At 33.6% G+C, this 12,209-nt stretch overlaps 1 protein-coding gene across 8 annotated transcripts in view; it reads right to left on the bottom strand.

The window, feature by feature from the left end:
- The window catches only part of CACNA2D1 (calcium voltage-gated channel auxiliary subunit alpha2delta 1), a 501,837-nt gene that overhangs the window by 38,583 nt on the left and 451,045 nt on the right, over window positions 1-12,209 (bottom strand). For all 8 annotated transcript variants that reach the window (XM_050782803.1, XM_050782805.1, XM_050782801.1 and 5 more), the window contains 3 exons: window positions 10,744-10,815; window positions 7,371-7,432; window positions 801-877 (listed from right to left, as the gene is read on the bottom strand). In XM_050782803.1, coding sequence (XP_050638760.1) covers window positions 801-877; window positions 7,371-7,432; window positions 10,744-10,815 — 211 coding nt within the window. The remainder of the gene's footprint in view (window positions 1-800; window positions 878-7,370; window positions 7,433-10,743; window positions 10,816-12,209) is intronic.

Genomic DNA, 12,209 nt, shown 5'->3' on the forward strand with positions numbered 1-12,209 from the left:
ACTTTAAGATCAGATTTAAAACATATATGTATATTTTTGGTATTGTTTTGTTTTTTACTTCATCCTCACAGAAAAATTTAAGGTTGTTAGCAATAATTGGCAATGTGCAACGGATATGATGGTCATTTTACTTTACAAAATCTAGTCACCCAAAACAAAATAAACAATAACTTGAAGTATGCGCTAGTATTAATTACTCTACATTCCAAATGAGGCTTAAAAAAATTAATCCATTTGCATTACTGAGACATTAATTTGGATTACGAAAAGAAAGTTAATTGCCAAACCAAAGCCAAAGACCAGTGCAATTAATTTATTCAAAGTAGAAGAAGTAGAAGATGTGAAGCACAATATTATTCTGGCCAAATGCAAAATAAATAAATAAATAAATAACCAGAAGGAAATAAAAGGAAAGAAAAGGAAAAGCTTTACTAGCACAGTGCCATGAGAGTAGAGACTATGTTGATAAGTAGCATGTGAAACATTTTGCTCCAGCTAGCAGACCCTTAAAACGACAGCAACAGGACACAGCACTGCAATGATTCTATGAGCACATAGCAAGGCAGGGAAGGGCGGTGGGGACTGCCAGTGAGACTGGAGTACCTGCTCATATTCTATCCATGTAGAATATTTCTTGTTCCTTGCATGTTTGGAATGGGTTAGAATCATTGCTGTAGATTTGGTAATAACACCTACTAAAATATTTAATAAGCCTTGGGTATTCCAAAATCTAGACGTATTTAAACATCTGGTACTAGGAGATAACAAATGGACCCTGAAGTCACTTTCACAGTACTTACATCTGGCCTGAGTTATTGTCTCTTCTAGTTTGGCTTTTATATAGTAAAAACTGTAGGTTGGTAATACCAAGGCCAAACTGCAATAGAAACAAGAGAAGCATAAACACAAACAAACAAAAATGAAACATAACTTAAAAAAAAAGACACATCAAGTTCATGGGAAAATCGAAAGATCTTCCTCATGGGAAGGAAAAGACATTATTTTCACAAGAAAATGCATTCAGCAAATACAGTACTTAATTTTGGTCTTGCCATCCAGAGTCATCTAGCTGTCTACATTGTAGAAAATCAGAAGAGACAAGTGGAAAATAAGCTCCTGAATGAACCCATAAATGAGGCAAGGAAGGAATGTCATGTCCCCCTACTATATTTCCAGAAAATTAAAGTATTTTGAATTTTAACAAAAAATTGAAGAACATTAGGGGTATGTTTAAACAAAGTAAATATATAATACCATTTAGATACACTTCCTTAATGTAATATATATCATGTTAAAGTACTTTCTATAAAATGGACATACTATTAAAATACAAACGGAAGAGTTACTATTATCATTACCTTGTTTTTTTTCTTTTCTTTTCTTTTTTTTTTTTTTTTTTTTTTTTTTGGAGACAAGGTCTCACTCTATCCCCCAGGCTGGAGTGCAGTGGTTTCAATCATGGCTCATCACAGCCTCAATCCCCTGGGCTTGATCGATCCTCCCACCTCAGCCCCTGAAGTAGCTGGGACCATAGTCACATGCCACCACGCCCAGCTAATGCTTGTATTTTAGTAGAGACAGGGTTTACACTACGTTGCCCAGGCAATCTGCCTGCCTCCAGACTCCCAAAGTGTTGGGGTTACAGGCATGAGCCACCACACCTGGCCATTATCATTACTATTGAACAATGCATAAAGTCATCTAAAATATATTCTTTTGAGGGACAAATATCCACTATTTTAAAACTCCAATCCTTGGGCAAGTTCTCTAGTGTCTACTCATAGGCAAATTCAGATTCCTTTACTGCACTAACAGAAATTGTCTGCTCAGCTCATTAGTTCATAACCAATAGTAAAACTAAGTCATAGTATTTATTTCAAGTTTATTTACTGTGGCTATTCCACATTATTTGGAAGTTTGTTATTAGGTGCAACAGGAACTGTGTCTTGAGTTTGGTAGTTAACAAGAGCCACGGTGCTACTCTAGTCTTATGGTGGATGTCCAAAGCAGAGGAGAGTTCCGCTGAAAATCTTAGGCCAAATTCAGAATGTTTTAGACACAAAGAATGTCAGACAAGCTGGCCATCAAAACTTGTCTTAATGACCGCCCAAAATAAAAAGCTGTTAGGCAGGTATCTTACTTATTTTGAAATTGCCAATTAATAATAAAATAATAAAATACATATCAGAATTGTTAAAGGAGTTCAGAATTTTATGCACTTTCCAATAACACAGCTGCATATGTGTAATTCTCCTACTCTCATGCTAATACTCAAATGTAGGACATAACTATTCCATATCCACATGTGCTATGGAGCCACATGATCTTTGCTATGCTTTGAATATAGAAGGAAACTTGTGAACAGTGGGTCTACGTTACCTTTAAAATGCCCAATCTAACTACTTTCCAAAAGCAATACTTGTTTAATGTAACCCACTTGGTCACCTTCGGCATCCACTTTTAATAGCTAGCCCAAATTTTAGTGATGTGCAGGGAAAGGTGTGTGTATCTAGGCTTTTGAGTATTTCTAGGCATGTGTAGATCCTTTAATTAATTAATTTTTAATAATTTCAGCTTTTAGATTTAGGGATGTGTAGATCTTTTGAATCACTTAAGCCTCATGTAGCCCCAGTTTTGGGAATGGCTATCCCAATGTCATTATGTATTTTTATAGACAATATAGAATAGGGAAAACCATGAAATTTCAAAATTTCATTCTTATGACTCTAAATATTAAAATTTCACTCTCTGAAAAGGAAAAAAACTCAAGGGTTTATTTGCTAAAATTTAATGATATAATAAAGATAGCAAAATGAATGGATGCTTGTTACCTCTAATTCCCAAACCTTTCCAGTCATTAAGTAATTCACAGACGTTCCTTATGGGAAAAGGTCAGGGAAATAAAATGTTATATAGATTTAATGAAAATTTCTATATTCACTTTATAGGTAACTTCCTTTAAGTGCAGGCAGAGATTAAAATTAAAATAAGTAGTGCAATCACTCTGACAGCAAGATGACATTTCCTGATTCACTTGCCATTTACAAAATGTACAGCAGAATTACTGAGCACTGAAGATTGTCTCCTACAAATTCTTCTCAAGGGAAATTAGGACATTTTTATTGCCCCATCAGCATTTATTGCTAAGAGAAACTTCTAATTAAAACCGATAACGTTATATCATACAACTGCTAAAGTGTCACTCTATAAGCTTGGGTTACATCTAATATATCATAAATATAGTATGGAAACCCATGAGGAAGAAAATAGAAGTCTTAAAATTGGCATATCTACTATGTGTTTTGTTGGCCTGTAAGTCTTTGGTTGTTATTAATAGCTATAATCTGTTCTATAGAAAAACATAGCTATACTTAATTATATCCATCTCAAGCCAAGTTAATTTTTCAACATACAGCCAGATAAGATCTTTATCAACATTCCTAGTCAATGGTGCTGTCATATACAATGTTTGCTGTCTCTGTCCCTACAAAACTGATATACCAAGACTGCTTTATTTCCTTCTAGAGATTAAAGTTTAATAAAGCAAGTGGCCACCAGATGAATGGTATAGCCCAGGCAGTGTTTTGTGACTGACAGAAACATGGTTAACTGAGTTAAGTGGACTATAACACATTTATCAACTCATTTATCTCCATAAAAGTAAATTATTCTCTAAAAAAAGAAAGTATCCTATTAAAATAATTGATTACATTTCAAAATACAGTACTTGGATCAAGACTTAAGAAGAGAGAAATCACCAGATGAAAATTTTGTATCTCATTCATGAAATAAAAACATATCATGTTTTTTTCCTTCAACTTAGATGCAATATTTTGTTCTAAATCATTGTTTGTGAATTTGTACAGTGATTCAGAAAAGTATTTCCAATGGAAATAGATTTAATCTGGCCCAAAGTTGGAGACTTGGAAAGCGAATGTGTGAGGAAAACATGCAAAGGTGGGAAAGTTGGGGCCTTGTCAGAGAACAGTTGTATGTATAGTGATGGAAGTGACAGAAACGACAGGACAGATACATTGGGCTAGAAATGTGTGAAGGGACTATCAGACTTGGAAGTTCAAATTAAACTTCGATGAAAATGGAAGGAGATGAAAGTTTTGTCAACAAGGAGTGATATGAACTTGAGAAAAGAACATTAACCTGCCTGCACTGTGTATTATCACTCAGTGTATGAGGAAAAGAGGTTGAGTGTAGAGGCCATTCACGAGACACATAAAACACCCCAAACGTGTCCTTATAACTGTGGGAGGGCCAGCTATCACATTGTAAGGGTCAAAAGAATCCAGTTTTTCTCAGAATTAGTTCGTCTAAGCAACAAGGGCACAGAACACATTCTCATACAATTCCTTGATACTCTGTTTTATCATAAAATCATCTCTCAAGAGACAGACCTTTAAGACTTCCTCTCTTTTTGCACCTTTTGACAAATTAATCTAAAAATTGAAAGGTGGCAATAATCAAGGAAGGGGGAGGAAAAAGAGTAACTTGTGTATACACATGAAGATTATACATGTATAAAGAAATGCCTAGAAATTAGAGATAGGAATCAGTTGATGGAAAAAAGTAAAATAATTAAAACAGCCATTCTGGTGTTTTGCAATATGCTCTTTTCTTCTACGTCTATTCTACATGCAATCCTAGGAATACTAAAGGAGATAGGTTCCTATGATAATAACATAGGCTCCCATAAAAGGTTATGCGTATGTTCTGGGGACTTGGTTTGATTTTTATTAGGAGAGAAATCGTTGAGTCCATCACAGCCTACATATTAGTTGTATATTAATATGTAGTTAAAGAGATTTCTGCACTTAAATATTGCAATGGAAGTTCAGCACACCATTATATAAATTTGAAAAGATGAGACAGATCGAAAATTTCTTCAATTGGAAAATTCTTCCATTTCTCCAAATTGAAATTCTTCAATTCTGTAAATATTTCTAGAGTGCCAACTATGTGCCACTGTCATACAAGCTGATGATTCAGAAGTAAATAAAGCAGGGAACAATCCCTGCCCTCTTGGAACTTACTAGTGAGAGAACAGATGATAATCAGTAGAAATAAGTTTATATATGCTTCGTGTGTGTGTGCGTGATGTTAAATGTCAATAAGGGTTATGGAGAATATGAAGTGCAAGAGGGAGATAAAGTGTGGAGAAGCATTATACATTTTAAATAAGATTGTTGGAGAAGGCCTTTCTGAAGAGATGAAAAGTAAGTAAAGATGGGAAAATGAGGGAATGAGCATGTGACTGTTTGGGAAAAGTAATTCCAGGCAGAAGTAATTTCATATACAAAAGTTCTGAGGCAGATGGGTGCCAGTGTTTATGTTGTTTTGTAAAAAGGACAATGTGGCTTAACCAGGTACTGTTCAGTGGAGAATCTGGAAGATAAATTCACAGAGCTGATGGTGAGTGAGGTCAAATGGTTTAAGCCACTGATGGCCTTGCCAGACTTCGGGTGTCAGACTGAATGAGATAGCAAATTTACTGGTGAGAGTTGAGTAGAGAAATGAAACAGTCTACTTAAGGGTTAAGAACCTTCTTGTGATTGTGTTGAGAACAGAAATAAAGATAGAAGATGGAGACACAGATGCAAGTAGTTATTACTCTAATAGTGGGAGTTCTTTCTGACCACTTCTATTTTAGTCTGTGAAATGGAAAGCAAATTCATCACCCGAGCGAAAATGATGAGAATGTACTACAGGTTTGGAGAGTGAAGTGATCAAGAGTCATCTACGAGCATCCTAAAATTACAGGATTATGGAGACTGCTAGCCATCAGTAAGGCCCACTTCAGGTTAGAGGTCATGAATTTTAGGTGATATATCAGCTAGTGAGTATTTTACTTCAGCCACTTTTAGCTGTATGGGTACAGTGTTGTGTGGCTAATAATTTGAATGTAACCAGGACTAGTATTTTGCCAAATTGCTGTTTGCCAAACTCAACTATGATGAAAGGAGTTGGTGGTGTGCGCAAGACAGTGAAAGACCCAAGGAATTTCTGCTAAATAAAGAAGGGCACAAGGACACGAAGAGGGCAAGGCAGCAAAAAGGAAGAAGGGATTGATGGATTTCATGTCTTGAGTCAAGGATTACTGCTAGTAGCAGGAGAGGATGGAAAGTTAAAATGTGGTAACCTGAGAGTTGGATGAAAAATTCTCGTGTAAAGACTATGAAGGCATTGCAGACTTGACACTGTAAGAGCTGCAAAATATGATTTTGGAGTCAGTGGCTAAGGTAGGGGGATGACAAGATCATTAGAGGAGAGGAGGCCAAAAGTAAGACAGCCCAGGTAGTAGAAACATCATCTATGTCAATGCTACTTAAAATGTTTTCCATGGACCTAGCCAATTTACAAACTGTCTATTACCAGCCCATGATAGCAAAATACAGAAATTGAGAGGAAGTATTCAGAAAATTTTATAGCAATCTAACAGACTAATTTTATATCTGTGAAATCTAATAGTAAAAATTTTGAGCTTACGTTTCTTCCTTTTAAAGTTTATTTTATTAAACAATTTTTATTTTTCTTTACACCAGTGTAGGTATGGCATCATTTGAAAAACAGTGAAATATGTGAATGTAGGAGAGTGACAATGAGCCAGGAGCTGAAATCTTTATAGGAATGAGAGGGACATGATTGTTAAGAAGGAGGAATAGTAGGTGGTGTGGTATGGTGGCATGAGATTCAAAGATGGAAATTTTAGAAAGGAAAAAATAATAATAATGAGTAATGAGGACACACTCATATCACCCTCAGTATTCTGAAGACTTCAGAGGAATTAGTGAGCTCAGAGGAGAGTTACAGCAAGAAAGTGAAGGAAGTGTTGAGCAAGTGTTAAAGAATGGAGAATTACCAATAGATTACTAACTTTTAGGCTGTCCAACTTTCCAAAGCCCAGCCAATAAGAGGAATCAGAATATTATAGAACTGATACTCATGGAGGTAAATTATATCAACTAAACATTTTATATCAGATACTACAATGATGAGATAAACTTTATATTTGAGGTTAGTTTTGAACTCAAATGTGTGTATGTGTGTAATGTAAACTAAACAACAACTAAAAGAGGAAATCAGTGGAGTGAACCCTACATATAATTATGGGTATTTGTCAACATTTCTCAAGTAAAAATACAAAATATATAGATTTATATCACATACATTTTCATTTGTAAATTTTGTATTACTAGATTTTTTCCATCTTTTCCATTTTAAAAATTAGTCTATAAGTTTACTATGTTTTGATTTTGGGAACTCTTCTATTGAAAATCACATGAAAATTCACTTATGAAAATGTAGACTTAATATTAATCCATTGGAATACACAATACACATAGAATGCAGTTAATTACCTGTAATCTGTGCCATTGACAGGTGTCCATGTGTATGTCCTGTTTCCTTTGTCAATATATCTCTAGAAAGAAGTTTGACGTGGTTATTATCATGGTTATTATCACTACATTTTGTATGAATATATACGAAAAGTAAAGCAGTAGAATTTACTTATAAATTTTGCAGTCATTTAATACTCATCTTTACAAAGGTATGATCTATTTTATTCTATGTTTATTTATTCTATGTGTGTCTAGCAAAATTTTTGACAGAAATAAATATAAGTGCAAAATCATAATAGTTTATGCCAAATTATCTTCAAAACATTGAAAACAGTATTTCCTGAAAAACAAATTTTAATAATGAAACAGGACTATGAAGTATTTAGACAAGGCTCAGATATGTCCATACTAAAGTATGTTTAAGAGTAACAGGCAACATCAGGACATTAACGCAGTGTGTCTAGATCCAAGTGTGTGATTAGCATATGACTGTTTTTATGAAGCCACTATTATAGCATTATTATGGTATCATAAGAGGCTATTCAGTATCACTGAAGGTTAGGAAAACACCTAAATCCACCAGGGAAAGAAAATACAGAGCTAAAGAAATTCATGCATGGCTATATCTTTTATACATGTACTTTTCCATTACGTATAGCGATGACATATATGTAATTTTTAATTTGCTTAGTTATTTTTGAGTTTCATCATTCTCACCAAAACAGTAACATGTACTGAAGTATTTCTTGGTATAAGGCACCATGCTAAGCACCTTAAAGTCATTCTGTCACTTGATCCAACCCCTGGAGTATATACTTTTATATCCCGCAATTTATTGATAAAGAAATAAGTGTTAAAGAGGAGGTAAGGTACTTAAGTTGGCAAAATGTATAATGCCAAATTCATGTTTATAACAACTACACAATGTATGTGTGCGTGTGTGTCTGTGTGTGAGCATGTGTGGGTGTATGTGTAGCAGATGGGGGGAGGGGGAACAGGGTTGGTGAAGAGGGCTTAGTATTCTTAAAAGAATTAGAAGAAACAATGCTTATATATTTGTTACTACTCGTATACGCATAAACAAACAGGGCAAGCAAGTGTTGGTCTGCAAGTTATAAATAAAATACGGTATCACAAAATAGTATCAGAGCAGAGAAATAAAAATACAAGTTTTTTCAATATCAGTAGCAGAAATTATAATCTGGTTCAGTCTTCAATTTGTAATGAAATAATCATTACAAATCATTGAAACAGACAACTTTAAACATTATTACTATCTAATTTTTTAGTCAAGAAATCTATTTTTCAACTGCTTTCAAAGTTTGGAAATATTCTCAGATTAGCTTCTTAAGGAAGTCGTTATTCAGTAAGTTTATCCTTACTAAATTCTGCCATCTTTCAGTAAATTTTCTGCATGAAATAGAACAAATGCATTCTAGTTTTAGCCCAAGCATATAGTTATAAAGGACTGTTGATGGAATATGTGTAATAAATACAAACTATTTTCAGATTCCAACAAAACAGATTCACTTGGCCATAAATTAAATTGAAAAGCTTTAATTCTATTTTAAACTTATTTCAGTAGTAACACTAAAATCCATAAAAATACAGTATCATAAGGGTTAGCATATATGTATTAAACATTTGATTATTCATATAATTTCTCATTTATTCCATACACTTACAATTTTTATAGAGTAGTAAGACTCATGAAAGACATGACTATGAAAAAAATGTTTACAAATTAATTTCAGACAGGTTTTGGTGAAAAATATTCAATAAATCAGGTGTAAAGAGAGGTTCTGTGGGAAACATTTCCTAGGTGAGGAATTTCAAATTACTTCTAACTCATTATGCCAAACATTGTGAAATGTGCTAACACTGGAGATTCCCAGCTCATCAATACGGAAAATGGTACAAGAAAGGTTATATAATTCCTACAACCACCACAAAAATGAACTTCAAAGTTAATAACTAACCTAAGCCTGTGGAATTCAGCTACTTTGGCTAAACCGCATAACACTATAATGTGAAGGTTACTATCACATCCTAAATATCTCTGCCAAATCCCTTACATAGACCATTTAGAAAGAGCTTTTGAAAGATATCAACTAAAAATTAGAGTAATATGTATGCACAGAGTTGTAATTTTTTGACTGTCTATAAAATAGTGAATAGTGATAAAAATTATAGTCACTCATAGAGTAAATAATAACTTTTCTTGAAATACCAACATCCATAGAAATCTGGAGTAGAAGGCAACATAGTAATTGAAGATTAGCAGTTATATCTATTTACAATAGTGTGTTCATGAGAGACATTTTAAAATTCTAAGATAGGAAAACATAGTCTTTAGCTGAATATTTGTCAAAAAAAGTAATTTGCAGTAAATTGAAGGGGGAAAAATATCAATGGAAGTTAACAGAAAATTACTTTGTAAGCTGAAAAAAGAATGTGCAAAAGTCTAAGTAAATAGATTTGAAGTTGCAACAAAGACTGAAATGTAAATATACCTCCCTTTGTGTTCTGTAATAGGGACTCATAATGATATTAAAATGAGAAAGGCCATGTGCTAATGAAGGATCATATTCAGATCCTAGCTCACCTTCCACCTAGGGAAGGATCTGATGAGGAATTTCAGAGAAATGTCATCCATCTAAAAAGGATGAGATTGTGAGGAAAAGGGTAGAGGTTATACATAAAAGCTTAAGTTACATTTCCAGGCTCAAAAGCTTCTGAGACCTATATTTTTCAAATATTCAAATGTATAAATGTCTGTATGTACTCCACATCTGACTGATAATAGACATACTCCAATATGATAATAGACATAAACCAATTATTTGTGGGGGTAGTTGTGTTATCACAGGATTTAATTTCAGATGTAAGTGCTGGGAAATTTTAAAGTGTGTAACTAGTAAATGAAGATAAATCAAGCCAGAAACAACTAAACAAAAAGCTAAAAATACAAAATAATTAATATATGGAACTCAATAATTAGAACATCTACCTAATCATATAAAACACATAGCTATTAAATATTAACTTCAATTTTGCAACATTGGCATGGTGTAAAACAACATGGCAAAATTATATTGTGCATTCTATTTCTCATAAAATATATGTAAAATATAATTTCAAGAATATACTGTTAATGTATAAGAAAACATCAAGAAACCTAAAGCAATAGTGTTTTATAAAAAGAAAAAAGAGTTAAAAATATATCTTAGTGAAAATATCCCTCCAGCTAAGAAGTGCTTTAAAAAAGAAAAATTGTTTCCTAGAGGTATCCGTTTTATAATAGTGGATTAATAGAAAAAAGGACAAATTACCAATATCAAATTTTCTTGATATAATTTTTATTTAAGAATAAGCTAGAATCAATTCTTACCTCATCTTGAGATTTAACCAGAGTTCTGAATGTTTTTTCTCCACTTTCCCCATCAATCATCTTATTTCGAATCTAAGAGTAAATGAAACAACTACTTTATTCTAGAAACAAAGCTGACCTGCCAAAGTATGACTGTTAACATGGTAGTTTTTTAAGTTCTTTACTTCATGTAGAACAAATAAAATAAAAATAGGGAGTTAGTTTTACCAGTATCTGCAGTTGTTCTCTGGGAATTTTTTTAAGTTACCATATTAGAGTCATTTTACACTGTTTTAAAATTTAAATAAAACATCCTTCATGAAATATTTTCAATCTGTTGGTAGTTTTTGAAACATAGTTAATAAAATGAATGGTCAATTATGTTACGGCTGGCCACAGTGGAGTGGAAAGTAGTCACTGAGACACAGAAATGTATATATACAAAATTACATATAACACAGAATGCTTCAAATTTCTGCCTTACACAATCAGTTTCATGTGAGAAAAGATTTTTTAAGAGGACTCTTTATACTTTTTTGTTAGTAATTCTTATATCTGGAGTACAAAAAAAAATCTAAATAAAGGATAGAGAAAACTATAAACACCTATTTGGATTTCAGATAAGAGAGTTGAGTCTCCTTCAGTAGAATACTCCAAATCCTTAAAAATGCAAGGTTGGCCAGGTGTGGTGGCTCACTCCTGTAATCCCAGCACTTTGGGAGGCCGAGTCAGGCAAATTGCCTGAGGTTGAGAGTTCGAGACCAGCCTGGCCAGCATGATGAAACCCCGTTTCTACTAAAAATACAAAAATTAGCCAGGCATGGTGGCAGGTGCCTGTAATCCCAGCTACTCAGGAAGCTGAGGCAGGAGAATGGCGTGAACCCAGGAGGTGGACGTTGCAGTAAGCCAAGATTGCGCCATTGCACTCCAGCCTGTGACAGAGCAAGACTCTATCTCAAAAAAAAAAAAAAAAAAAAAAAGTGCAAGGTCCCATTATCCACTAAATATTCCAGTCTACTGGCAATTCTCAGAAGTTTCCTCAACTTATTTTTTATAATTCAACCAGTGATTTACATTTGACTTCAGGCAACTGCAAATAATAAGTAAACAAACTTGGTGTGATTAAAGGAATAATCTGAAGAATATACGAATGTGTGATGTATCTAATTTCAAATAATTGGGTCTGAAAGGAAGGAGTAGATAACAGCTTCTAATGTAAGTTGAGTGTGCACTTATGAAAAGCTCAAAAATAATAAAGACTTTACCATGAACCAGGTCTTTTGCTAAGTCCTTTCTATATATTATTTCATTTGATGACTATTACTAATTGATTTAGAAGAAACTGAGGCTTGGAGAATATAAATAAGATCATTTTGGTCACTCAGTGGAGTGACAGCCCAGACACCAATCTTATCCCTATTACTTTATCCTACTTTATTATGTCCAGTACTTTACAACAAACATTATTAATCACCTAAACACCCTAA

Source organism: Macaca thibetana, chromosome 3, assembly GCF_024542745.1.
Source record: "Macaca thibetana thibetana isolate TM-01 chromosome 3, ASM2454274v1, whole genome shotgun sequence".
Taxonomy (NCBI): Eukaryota; Metazoa; Chordata; class Mammalia; order Primates; family Cercopithecidae; genus Macaca; species Macaca thibetana.